At 36.6% G+C, this 13,865-nt stretch overlaps 1 protein-coding gene across 3 annotated transcripts in view; it reads right to left on the bottom strand.

Moving 5' to 3' along the window:
- The window catches only part of TTC3 (tetratricopeptide repeat domain 3), a 141,034-nt gene that overhangs the window by 122,193 nt on the left and 4,976 nt on the right, over positions 1 to 13,865 (bottom strand). The window contains exons 2-8 of one of the 3 annotated variants that reach the window (XM_082654214.1): positions 7,315 to 7,469; positions 6,526 to 6,568; positions 6,052 to 6,202; positions 5,494 to 5,581; positions 4,230 to 4,283; positions 2,998 to 3,118; positions 886 to 971 (exon numbers count right to left, since the gene is read on the bottom strand). The exons of the other annotated variants lie outside the window; for them this stretch is intronic. Coding sequence (XP_082510340.1) covers positions 886 to 971; positions 2,998 to 3,118; positions 4,230 to 4,283; positions 5,494 to 5,581; positions 6,052 to 6,202; positions 6,526 to 6,568; positions 7,315 to 7,469 — 698 coding nt within the window. The remainder of the gene's footprint in view (positions 1 to 885; positions 972 to 2,997; positions 3,119 to 4,229; positions 4,284 to 5,493; positions 5,582 to 6,051; positions 6,203 to 6,525; positions 6,569 to 7,314; positions 7,470 to 13,865) is intronic. 3 annotated transcript variants of the gene reach the window in all.

The following is a 13,865-nucleotide window of genomic DNA, read 5'->3' as shown; positions in this document are numbered from 1 at the left end:
AAGAAACCTGTCTGTCTCTAATGACTCAACGCTAACTTTGATAAAGGGATATTAAAAAGTAAACAAAGCCATGACATTATGAATAACACTAACAATTTACCCCTTGTGTACCGTATTTGCAGGCCCACTTTTAAACAGACCTTGACATGCCTGCATATGCAGAAAAGAAATAAGATCCAAGTAGAATTTTAATTTTAGGTTAGAAAATGTGATGTTATTCAACAAACCTGAGTGTTTAAAAAATAATATATAAATCAATAACATATAGGCACTGTTGATTAGACTAACTGCCCCCCCCAAAAAATCATGTGACCTACAGCAAGGATGAAATAAAAACAAAAAAAAACAACAACAAAAACTGAAATCAAAGATGCTACAGATATAACTAAAACTTTTCAACTCAAACCTTCAAATTTTCAAAATAAACAAATTATTATTTACTGGATTATATCAATGACTTTAGCTAGAGAATTAAGTAGAATATTAAATATTTTCCTAAATCCCTTTTTAAAAATTAAGTTAAAATCATATTTCCTATGAGTGAATTGCATGGCATGTTAATTACATGTCAATAAAGCTGGTGGCAAAGAAAAATCATATTCCCTCAACTAATTAAAAGCCTTTTAATTTAAAAAAAATCAAATTTCGATTTTCAATTAACTCTTAAAATCTATAACATTAGAAAATTCTGATCAAGATGGCTTCCTCTTCCAAAAAAAATATTCCAATCAAAATTTATTAAAAATTTCCCTCAAACGTGTTATCAAATTTTATAGTTGTTCCTTGTGTATTGACAGCAGTTTTACTGAACTTTCCTCTGAGTGTTAATAAAAGTTCTAACAAGCAAATCTTAAAATATACTTACAAGTAAATATTTATTCTCACCTCTAGACACTCCGCACAACTTTGAGTTTTAAATTCTTCAAGCAAATTGCAGTTTTCTGTTACAACTTTAGTAATGTGATACTTGTCTAAATTTTATTTTTAGGAGAGAGTGAGAGAACATTTGTTTAAAAAAAACAAATTGCTATTGTTAATGTTCTAATTCTTAGGCTACGTAGGTTGAGTCTGTAACGTTCAAGATATACTTTCTAAATAATGTTTCTTATAATCTTTTACATGTATCAACAATATATTTTTAATAAACAGCTGATAAAATGTTTCAGAAAACATTAGATTCATTGCGTGCTAAGAATCTAATCTCTTTTATTTCTAGCATTTAAAAATCTTGTTTATTACTACTCTAGTTCTAATTGTAGTTAACAGTGCTCTGTCATAACACATTCCAAATAGGCCTCATAATTACTCAAGTCAATTCAACAAATGTTATTGAGCTATGGTGTACCTGGCACGAAGTTTAACTAAAATTTCTGAAAACAAAAACCTGAGAAACTACTTTCTAAAATGTGTTTAATATAAAAAAAAAATGAAGAATTTAAAATGTCTTAATTCAACATTTTGACTCTCATGAATGTTAAAATTTGACATTTTTTGAAACATTATTCTCATAAAAATTTAATAAACTAATTAAAATGCAGTAGGTAATAACCAAAATTTATGTTAAAAATTTACCAGACATCATTTTCTGTATTTTAAGCTGTTCTATAAAAAAGATTTTAAGTGGTAAATAATAACTTTATTGCAACAAAACTATAGTTACACTTCTAGCCAAACATATTCACTTCCAAGGCAAAAGCAGTACCTAAAATTTAAGACTGAAGAAAGAATTTTGGAAGGTGACCAAATAAAGTAAACTAATACTAAAGGCACAGATGAAGATTATAGAACAAAAACCCGAACTTTGAGATCAGAGAGACCTGACTTCTCATCTAGGTTCTACTACTTAATAGACTAAAGAAATATCACTTAACCTTTCAAAGTTTGCTCATTTCTAAAATAGGATCACAGCATCAACCTGGCAGAACTATTATAAAAAGAGAGAACAGAGAAAGAGTTAGAAACGAGCCCAAATGGGTGTCCAGTACATGATACTGGTCCTTTACTTCCACCATAAAATCTAGGCTATAATTAAAGGCTTCCAAAACAACGAAGAGAACAACCTCTATCAACGTAACACAGCCCACCGTCCAATAAACATCAGGAAAACCTGTCTTGGGGCTTTCCTGGTGGCACAGTGCTTAAGAATCCACCTGCCAATGCACGGGACACAGGTTCGAGCCCTGGTCCAAGAAGATCCCACATGCTACGGAGCAACTAAGCCCATGCGCCACAACTACTGAGCCCATGTGCCACAACTACGGAAGCCCGCATGCCGAGAGCCCATGCTCTGCAACAAGAGAAGCCACCATAATGAGAAGCCTGCACACCACAACAAAGAGTAGCCCCTCTCCCCACAACTAACCCAACGCAGCCAAAAATAAGTAAATAAATTTATTTAAAAAAAAAAAAGAAAAACCTGTCTTCATATTTAAGATTAATTTCTCTCTAACACTCAGGTCAAGAGTATAAAATGTGCCCTCTACTCAAAATGGCAAATGGAAATGGCAAATTATCAGTCATTATCAACTAAAGAGCCAATACTTCCTGTTTCAAGATCCCTATAAAAACACTACTAACACTCAAATATTTTAGAGAAAAATATTTCACAAGGTAAAAAATATATAAGGCAGCTTCATCATATATAAGAATAACAAATTCATCAGAGAAATGAAAATTATAATCTTAGCTCAGTTACTTCTCTTATGAATGAGAATACATAAGCCCCAATGTGGTCTCTTTGGGTTTTATATATTAATAATTTATGGCATACATTTGCTAGGATGTTTAAAAGGTATTAACATCACAGATATCATCAAGACAGGAAATACAGAATAAAATTAACTACAGGGTTAAAGTTCTCTTATTCAGGCTTTTACTCATAAGAGAAAAGCGTTTTTTAAAATCCTAAGATAAGAAATCACAGCTACACATTCTATTTTCCAAAATAATACCTTTATAAAACTGAGTCAAGTAACAATTTAAAGCATTTATACTTACATTCAGTAAAGAAAATACTTAACATAGGCCAACAATTGTCAACTGCTCCTAACCTAGGTAAAATTGTTACATCGCCTGTGTACTTCACCCAATTCAAAGCTTCTTCCATTGCCAAGATTTTCTGTTTCAAAAAGAGGGATGAAAAATGTGATCTGTGTATTAATTATAAGTTTACATGTGGCATTATAAATTTATCTTATATAGTATTTCAGACTCTTATTACAAAACTTGTACAACCTCATGTTTTCATTACTATAGCATGAAGCCTAGAATAGCTAGACCCCAACACACAAGTTAACAGAGACCACAGACTCACATATGTTATATCTTCAGGTAACCTCAGGCCACCCTCAGAGCCCAGGATGCTGCTGCAATGATTAAAGACCTGGAAGTTGAGGTCTACAACCTGGCCAGAGGCTGCCCTAGGTAGCAGGAGAGTACAGTAACACAAGGTGAATAGGGGTCTCAGATTTCATCTAAACTGGGACTTCCATCCTTACCTTAAGATTAACGGTATCTATTAAGGTTCACGAAAGGGACTATGTACTTTAAATGGTCTGTGGCAAAGAGAAGAATAAGCATATAGGCAACAAGAGGAGGGCATGGTTGGGCAAACGAGCACTCAGTGCAATGACCTTCATGAAGGGTCGAGAGTTCACAGAAGTATAATTCATACTTCTCGTGTCGGAAAAGATTTCAGAAATTAAATAATGAAGTCATCAACGCTGGTGTCAGGTTTAAGGGAAACATGTACATGTTTATGTCACCAGTAGCATTAAAAATTGGTTTATTGGGAATTTCCTGGCAGTCCAGTGGTTAGGACTCTGCGCTCTTACTGCTGAGGGCCCGGGTTCAATCCCTGGTCGGGGAGCTAAGATCCTACAATGTATCTGGAGATCATCTAGTAATTGTGTATCAAAATATGTTCATACCAGGGGCCTAATAACTTCATTTGTGAGAGAACATATGCCAGGTAAATAATCTAAAAGAGAAAAAGCAATCAACTTGTAAAAGAGGCTCAAAATTACACTACATATATGGGGGAAAATGATAATAATGCAAACCCCCCAAACAAGGAGATTGCTTAGGCAAAATATAGAAATCAGTACTACTAAATGCTACCTATAAAATGTTGACTCGGTGGGCCTAGTATTGATACAGGCGGCAATGAGAAGTGAGAAAACTGCCACTTATTCAAAGTGGTTGTATCGTATTCCCATGTTAACACTTACATTTTCTATTTTATAACCAATTCTCAATAAGCCTCCAATAAAGAATGAATCATTCTGCAAAACAGAAAAGACAAAACATTTTCTTCCTTATTCGGCCAATCATACTTTAATTTTCTAGTGGGAAAAAAAATTCTACATTTTAGGAATACTACTCTATGTACATAGCAGTCCACTTTCTACGGCACTTTCATGCCCAATTTACCTCCTAAGGACCCTAAAACAAGTCAGAAATCGTCTTACACAGGGTTCTAATAATAAAATGATTTAGTTTAACTTTTATATGTACGGATTTTAAACTTTCAGATGTATGGTTCATTACACCTAAACTTTTTTATAAAATTACATTGGCTGGGCTTCCCTGGTGGCGCAGTGGTTGGGAGTCCACCTGCCAATGCAGGGGACACAGGTTCAAACCCTGGTCAGGGAGGATGCCGCGGAGCTGCTGAGTCTGTGCACCACAACTGCTGAGCCTGCGCTCTGGAGCCCGCGAGCCATAACTGCTGAAGCCTGTGCGCCACAACCACTGAGCCCGTGCTCCGCAACAAGAGAAACCACTGCAATGAGAAGCCCCACGCACCGCAACGAAGAGTAGCCCCCGCTCTCCACAACCAGAGAAAGCCCGCGCACAGCAACGAAGACCCAAAGCAGCCAAAAATAAATAAATAAAATTTTTTAAAAATTACACTGGCTGATATAAGTTGCTGCAAAGGATTAATCTGCAGGAAATAAATATCAGAATGCCCTTTATAAATTTAAGTTTGCAATCAGAATTACCAAGAAAAACACTTGGCTCCATAACCAACTGAAATGAGAAAAATTATTAAACAGCTTTCAAGGGAAAAAAACCCCTCAGTGTAGTATAGGGATACCTCCTCAAACCTGACATGATAAAGTTTACCCCAAAGAAAAAATATTTGTGGTGGTGCTAACAGTGGCATGATTTTACGTTACAAGATAGGACCCATCACTTTCAGAATCTGCGGCAAAGGTTTCTGTGAACTAGGTGCACACTTCCATCTGTGACAAATTCTAACGTCTATTTGTTAACAGCAAGGAGCACGCCTGGTTCTCATCATGTCATGTCAGAACCACGAAAAAAGCCAGCTACCTGATCTCCCAAACACACAGCACAAACTCATGGATAGCAGAATAAGCTCAGGTTAACCATTACCCATTAGTCACCATAAATTAGTAACATGGGCCTAATACCATATAAATATCTATATCCTTGAAATGCGGGAGGGGAACACATTCTATCACTTACCGCAGCTTTCTTTGCCAAATCCACAATATCTTCCATCAACTCAAGATGTTGTAATTTCTTCAAACTTATCTCAGAAGCATGAGAACTGCTTAAAGACAAATTTATTTTTTAAAAGATTAGGGTCTCATATATAAAATTCATTGAATCTTACACTTAACTATATGTTATACCTCAATTTAAACTATTTGAATAAAATTAAGTTCTCTTACTTCACTCTAGGTAATAATAAGTTGTTTATTAGGTAGACAAAATACTACACTTTTTTCTTTCTTCTGTACTATAATACTGGTATTTATAAACAAGCATATTAATTTTTCCTTATTCAGCTTCAAATCTACCATCTAACGCTCTTCAGAGTTTCATTCATTATAATGTTACCACGATTATTCTTTTATATCCAAATCCCAAGTATTAACTTTTCCACTCTATTAAACAAAAGTAGAGTTGAACAGTATACAAGAATGAGACATAAGCCTCCCGTTGCACTTGGCATTCCTCAGTACTGGGCAACACACTCACCACTGTTCATACAAAATGGGTTAACAAGCAGTAACTTACTTCGCCTCCACACAGGGATGCAACCGTGATATTACAGAACTGTGTGGACGTTGAAACAGAAGTGGCCAGAAGACGTGTATTTTAATGGCATCACAGTAATCTTGCAGGATAGAAATAGGTTTACTACACCACATAGTGCAGATATCAAACTCTTAATTAAAAAGAAAAAGTTTTAAATTAATATTTTGTGCCTCATTTTGGAATGAATCAACACTGTCAAGGGAAAAGACAAAAATGGATATGGAAAGGTAAGAAATGAATGGATGAAATATTTTAACCTGTCAGATGTTAAGAATATCTAAGTGTTAGCTAAAACTCCATTTTAACAAGGAAAGGTTTTTTAATTTCTAGTTAAAAAGGATAATAAAGAATAAACTTTGTAAAGATGTGTAAGTCTGTTATGTTGATGTGAATGCACGAACCTCCCTTGATAGCTGTTTCAACAAATTAAAATTAAAATACCAAAGTACTCACCTAAGTTTCCCTCACTTTGGGTATAATCTTTATACTGTCTACCCTGAAAAAGAAAAAAATTCTTTTGACTTGTATCTGGTAAATGCAAAAGTAACAGTTCTTGATTTTTAATGTAAGGGTTATCAATACTAAACTAAAAACTTAAAGTACGTTTACTTTTACACTTTGAATACAACATCTTCAACCAATGAGTCTTTTGGCCTTTTTCAGTGTTTCCCCAAGTCTGTTTCTATGGCTTTCCCTGAGAGCTTTTAGTCTCATCTCCAGTCAGAAAACAAGCTTTCACCAGCACTGCACATTCTCCTTGTTGAGGCACTGTTTACTTCTCCGTCTGAAATGACCTCTTCAAAAGCCATACATATCTCCCTATCAAATCTCTTTGTGTGTAGCACAAAAATATCTTTACTCAGACAGCTCTATACCACAAAACCTTCAAGAAGTAAATCGTAAAGGTTCTCATAAGAAGGAAAAAAAAATGTATAACTATGTATGGTGATGGACGTTAACTAAACTTATTGTGCTCATCTCATGATATATACATATATTGAATCCTTATGTTGTACATTTGAAACTAATGTCATATGTCAATTATACCTCAATTTTTTAAAAAAATAAACCTTTAAGAATACACAATGTTAAAAACAAAAAGTTAAGGGGACTTCCCTGGCAGTCCAGTAGTTAAGACTGCACTTCCACTGCAGAGGGCATGGGTGTGATCCCCTGGTCAGAAAACTAAAATCCCGCATGCCACGCGGTGTTAAAAAAAAAAAAGTTAAGAAATCTACTTACCACCCCGTCACAGTAAAGTTGAGTCACACGAACATAATCATTGGACATAAATTCGGAGGCAAAGACACAATCATCCACATAAGGGCACTCTTCTAACAAGGCATAATCTGCTACAGTGACATTTCCCAGGGCAAAATCGTCCATGGTGCACCCTCCTAAGGACACAACAAAACCCAAATCCATAATCAAATCATTTGAGATGATATGACAAGCAGTTTTCCTAGCTTCTATAGTATATCTGAAAAATACCTGGAACTTATGCCCCAAGGAAATAACTCCAATGAGAACACTGAGCTCTGGAAGATTCTCAACCTCATTTGCTAGTCTTTCCCCTTGACTCTCCTTGAGTATCAGTTTAATCTATTTCTTCCTTTTGTCAGGTTCAAAGAATCACCATCTCTACCCTGAATTTAACTGTTTACATGTCTCCTTTAGATGGAAGATAAGTAAGGGCATCTTATTCATCTTTGTATGTGCCTAGATGAATGAACAAAAGACATCCTTCCACTGCTGCCCTTTTACCCCAACTGCTTTTACTGCCTCTGTGAAATATGCTGTTTCATCATACAGAAACTCTGCCACATTCTCAACCTCCTGGCTGGAACTAAACCCTGACTGCACTGAGAAAACGGTTTCCTCTCAGCTGTTCATATTCTCCTATCCATGCCTCAGTGTGTGTGTCTGTCTCGGGCAAAGGGGCAGAGCTGAAGTGGTACAGGGAGAGTACGTAGCCTCCTAACCCCTCACAGCCGCATCCAGACCTGCCATCCTCCCAGCAATCGCTGCTCCTAACGCTCTCACAACAGCTACAGCAGCACGGCAACGCCCCTTACATTATCAGCGACCATGCTCTTAAAACAAGTACTTCAGTGGGGGGACGGGGAATTAGGGCTAGAGTTTCAGACTAAAGTGTAAGTCCCCTGAAGAAAGTTCAATAACAAAAATGTATAGCTATTAGTGAATAGCTACGAAACCTAAATATCACTGGAAAATGCAGCATTTTATTACTTGTAACTCTTGCCCAAGTAGTGGCTTTCTTTTCCTATCATCACCAGCACCACCATTAACACCGTTTTTTTATACCTGTTCACTTCATCACTATTATCCCACTACTGTTATGATAAACCAAGTTTCTTTTTTCCCAAGCAAGACCACCATGAGTCCTTGGAAAACACATCTGTTTCCTTAAGTAATCCTTCCTCTTATGCCCAATTTGCTGTACAACAACCTCACAATATCAGAAGTGAAGACCAATGACCACCTTCCTAGCAAACTGCCGGTACCGTTTGTCCTATGTTGTACCAGGCGTTTTACACGTACCGTCTCACTGACCCTCACAGCAATTCTTTGCAGGCCCAATTATTATCACAGTCACTGTACAGATGGAAAACATGCATAGCAAAACTAAGTAATCTGCTCAAGGTCACCAAGCTAGGCAGGATTCAAACCTAGGTCTTCTGATTCCACAGTTTCCTCTCAAACACTGTATTTCACTGGATCTACGTTTCGTTGTCACTGCCGTCTAGCTGCCTCCTGGCTGTTGTCATGTTTAAGAACACAGGCACCTAGTTCACAGTGTTCGCCTCTTTCCTCCAATCATCATTCCAGCCACACCAACGTCCATGTGGACAACCCTTCAGGACTCTAGCCTTGCAGTGCAACCACCTTCTCAACTAAAATGAAATCTGCGGCCCACCTCACCTAGGTTCTTCCTTCACAAGGCCACACCTTGGACCACTGCCCAGGTCTAAACCAGTTTTTAAATCTTTAACTCTGATTAGCTCCTCTCCAACCACACCCAGGAATCATTACGACTTACGTCTCCCCTATCTCCTACCACATTCTTCAACCTCATCAAGAATTCTTCCTTTTCTGCCATTCAAATCCTCCATTCTCGTTTATTTTCACTTTCCTAATATAGGGTTTCCACTTGCACCATTTAAGGGAAGCTGCTTCAATAAAGCCGTTGGCGACCTTTTCCAGTAGACTGGATATCTACAATGTCCGGAACCTGACCTGTCCTGGATGAACAATACTTCCAGAGTTTAGAGAATTTAACTCCAAAAGTAAACGATGACTGGAAAAAATATGAAGACATTTTAGCACCCAAAGTATGGCACATAATATGGGACATATGCTATTCTGGGAAATATATACACTTTTAAACTCATTTGTCTTGCAAATGTTTTTTGTATATAAATACAGAAAGAGCCAAGAACGGTCTGTCACAGCCCACACATCACCATCATGGCATCAGTTACAATACAATTAACATGCTCATACCTGGCAGACTGAGCCACTGTGACACCATGCTGGTCAGTCACAGCCTGGCATATCTCACTGATACCATGCCCTACACCAACTGCACCGTAATTACGACATTGGTGTTATTTTTATTTTCTGTTTTGTTTTAACCAGAGAGGCGATGCGGCATAGTGGTTAAGAGCATAGACTCTGGAACCAGACTGCCTGGGCTTGAATCCTGGCTCTATTTCCTGAGTGTGTGATCTTGGACAAGTTACTTAACCTCTGTAGGCTTCAGTTTCCTCACTTAATCAAATGAGGACAGCAATCCTACCTATCTGATTAATCCATTAACACATTTAAAGTGCTTTTAATAGCACACAGTGTATAGGAAACGTTACAAATATCAGCTATCATTAACATATTAGATGAATGTTTTTTTAATCCGCTATTTGGATGCCTCTAACTAAATGGTCTCCCTTAATTGCTAATTCCAAAGAGCACTTTTCAGCTTAAGACTTACTTGACGCTGTTGACCACTTCCTCCTTCTCAGAACTCTTCATTTGGACTCCAAAGACCATCTTCTCCTGGTTCTCCTCCTATTCTTCTGGCTGCTCTTCCTCAGTCTCCATGGCTCTTCTTTTCCATTCCCCGCCACCCAAATGTCAACTCTCTTTTCTTCTCACGCTTACTCTCTCCTTGGGTGACCTTATCCACCATACCCATGCCTTAAAACAGCACTTTCTGAACTTCCATCATTTGCATAGCTTCACCACAATTTTTGCCATTTCCACAGATCCCATGTGTTTTATTTACTTAATATTCTCTTCTTTTGGGGCTCACTTGGTCTAAGTGATAATATCCATGATATTATAGGTTTGAAATACAGCTTACGTTTTTCAGACACGTTAAATTCCTATTTTTTTATCTGTGTACTACTTTAAATTACTTCATACTCACTGTAGCAAACCACAGCTGACATGTCCAAATGCTGAAGACTCTCAAATCTCTCCAGGCTGGGTTGCATCTCATGACTTCTAGACCCTCCCTATCGACTGCTACTGGGTCTTAACCAAGATGTCCCGCAAGCCTCTCAGATTCAGTAAGTTCAAAAACAAACTTATCTTTTTCCTCAAGAACAAATGAAACCAAGTTCTTTCCTCTTTCTGTATGTTACCAGTTAATTGCTCTACATGCCACCTGGGTACCCAAACCAGAAATCTGGAGGTCAGTCTACACTCCCCCAGTCTCCTTCAACATTCCTAACCAACCTGACCATGAAGTCCTGTCCTTTCGACTCCTCTAAGGAGTCCAAAATTAGCACACATACACCTCTTCGTGCCCACTGCCAATGCCTTGGTTGCAGCTCCACCTTTTCTCCTCTGAACTACTTAAACAAGCAGTCTCCTAACTGGTGACTTGCCTTCAATCTTGGCATCCCCTAAAACTCTGATCGTAACACTTCACTGCTTAAAATAATTGAGAAGCTTCTCATCATCTTCAGGATAAAGTCCAAACTCCTTACTATAGCACAGAAGGCCTTTTGTGATCCTGTTCCTGCATTTCTCTAGTCACTCCATGACATGCAACGTAGAAGCCAGTCATACTCAGCTGCCTGGCACTTCTAAACAAACCTTATTCTGCAACCACAATGCCTACCAATCCTTAACACTCGATTCCAGGAAGCATTTCCTGAACTTCTCACTACCACCAAGTTTATTTTTGCACCGCTTCTCTGTAAGCCCCGAGCACCCTGCTCATATCTTTTTGACAGCAATTTTTATACTGTTTGGTCATTACAGGTTTCTCTCTGTAGGTTCACTATGTCCAGAGGACACACTGTGCCCTACTCATCTTGATTCCGTATCTCAGTGCTTCCCAAATTTTTAATTTGCATACCCCAAAGTAGAAAACTTTGCCAAACCCACTTGTCAACTGTACTGTTACCTATTTAATATTTTTATTTAGACTAACTCAAATTTTAACTTAGACGTAAACTTGTTTTAATGGAAAGTTTGTTACCACCAAGAAATCTTAAGTTTGGTAGGACAGAATTTTTTTTCCTAACACATACTAAAATGAATATACTACAAAAATTAAATACTAATGTAAAGGACTTCTGAGCCCATCAATGATGATGAACTAATGGGGCACTCCATGACTGCAAAACAAAGTGGATGCTAGATTTTTAAAATTTTGCTGAGCTCATAGAAATAGCCAACATTTAAAACCACCCTTTCCCCCCCAAAGCAACAAACCTCTAGCTAGAAACTAAACCTGACAGTCAACAATGATAAATCATAATGCCAAGAGCAATAGTGGGATCATGGGCCAGAAGCAAAGTGAGAAAACTGAAAGGCTGGTCCCACGTAAAGCTCCCAGCCAAAGCTAACACAAATCCTATCAGAAGGAAAGTACCCCCAAATCAGACTCTCAAAATCCCCACAGAGAAAGATCAATCAATCAAGAGTTCATCACTGAAAATCTCTAAGCACAGGAGGTAACAATCCACCATAAGAAAGGCAACAGAAAAAACAAGCAATAAATTTAGACCCCTGAGGACATCAAACATTGGGACTGCCAGTCTACAGAATACAGATTCAAAAAAATGAGCAAGCAACATGAGACTAAAAAAAATGACTGGGTACAGCTAAAAAAGAACCGAGTGATACTTTAAGAAACTAGAAATATAATTGTTGAAAGTAAAGGAAAATAAAACACATGGGTCAAACAGATGATCAGGCACAGGTGAAGAGAAAACTGACGAACAAGAACATATGCCTGATGAAATTACCCAGCAATTTAAGTGCTGGCAAAGATACAAGGAAATGAAAAATGTGAAAGATGAAAAGTGATCTGGAAACAGTCTAATACATATATATCCAGTTAAATTTCCGGAAGGAGAAAATAGATAAAATCAGAGAGAAAGTATTTAAAGGACACAAGGCTCAGAATCTGCTAGACCTCATGAAGACAAAATTCTGAATCAGGAAACACATGTATCCAAAATAGGATAAATAAAAAGTAATAATCATCTAGACTTAGAAGATGTAAACCAAAGACAGAAAATCCAATGCAGCCAGAAGAAAAATAATATTTTCTTCAAATTATCATAAATAAAACTGGCAGCAGACAACTTTGCATGTAGAATAATATATTTACCATATAAGCAGAAAATAAAGCATCAACCTAGAACTGTATACCCATCAAAATTATCCTCAAGAACAAGGGTAAAATAAAAATAATTTTAGATAAAAAAATGAGTTGACCACCAAGAGACCTGAACTAACTTCTAAAAGTACCAATTAAAAATCATAAATTACCTGACTGGATTAAAAGAAAAATCTAGTAATATATTCTTCATAAGAGATACCTAAAAATCTAAGGACATAAGAAAAGTGACATGAAAATGAAGAAAAAGGTTATTCCAGGTAAATTACCACCAAAAGAAAGGTGGGATAGACCAAACAGACCCTAAGACAAAAATCAAAATTAAGCATGGAGAGAACCACAACATAACAGAAAAGGTTCAACCCACTAGGAAAACAATGTTTAGCTTGCATGTATCTAATCAAATAGTCTCAAAATACATAAAAAGAAAAACTGTTAGAACTACAGGAAGTCTGTTAGAAGGTAACAGTGGAAGACTACATCTCTCTCATGATAGGTCAAACAACTGAAAATTAATATAGACAGTCTGAACAACACAATTTACAAGCCTGATCTAACACATACATAACAACTAGAGAATACATACTCTTCACAAGTACACACAGAATAGTTATCACAATTCCCTATGTACAAGGCCATAAAGCAAGGGCAAACAAATGTTTTTAGAAAGATAAAATATACAATACATTCTCTGACAACACAATTAAGAAATGAACGAAAAGGAAAAATGTTAATGAAGAAACATTTGGAAATTTTAAAGCATATTTTAAAGAAAACTTTAAAACACGTAAGTCAGAGAAGAAATCAAAATAGGAATTTTAATAATACTTAAATTTAAAAGTTAATGAAAATACCATAAATTAAACCATGTTACATAAAGCAAAAATGAACTGTGAGGAAGCGTATAGCTTTACATGCTTGTAGTAGGAAACAGGAATGACTGAAAATTAGTAAGTTAATCATGCAATTTAAGTTAGAAAAATAATAAACAATAAACTCAAAGAAGGAAAAGGAAGGAAATCATAAAGGAGACAAAAATCAATGAACTAAAAAACAAAAATATAATAGAACAAATGAGGCCAAAAATTCATCCCATGGCAAGATTAATAAAATAGACAAACTTCTGGCAAAATTT

The sequence above is a fragment of the Grampus griseus genome (assembly GCF_964374135.1).
Source record: "Grampus griseus genome assembly, chromosome: 5".
Taxonomy (NCBI): domain Eukaryota; kingdom Metazoa; phylum Chordata; class Mammalia; order Artiodactyla; family Delphinidae; genus Grampus; species Grampus griseus.
This window is presented reverse-complemented; position numbering and strand designations above follow the sequence as displayed.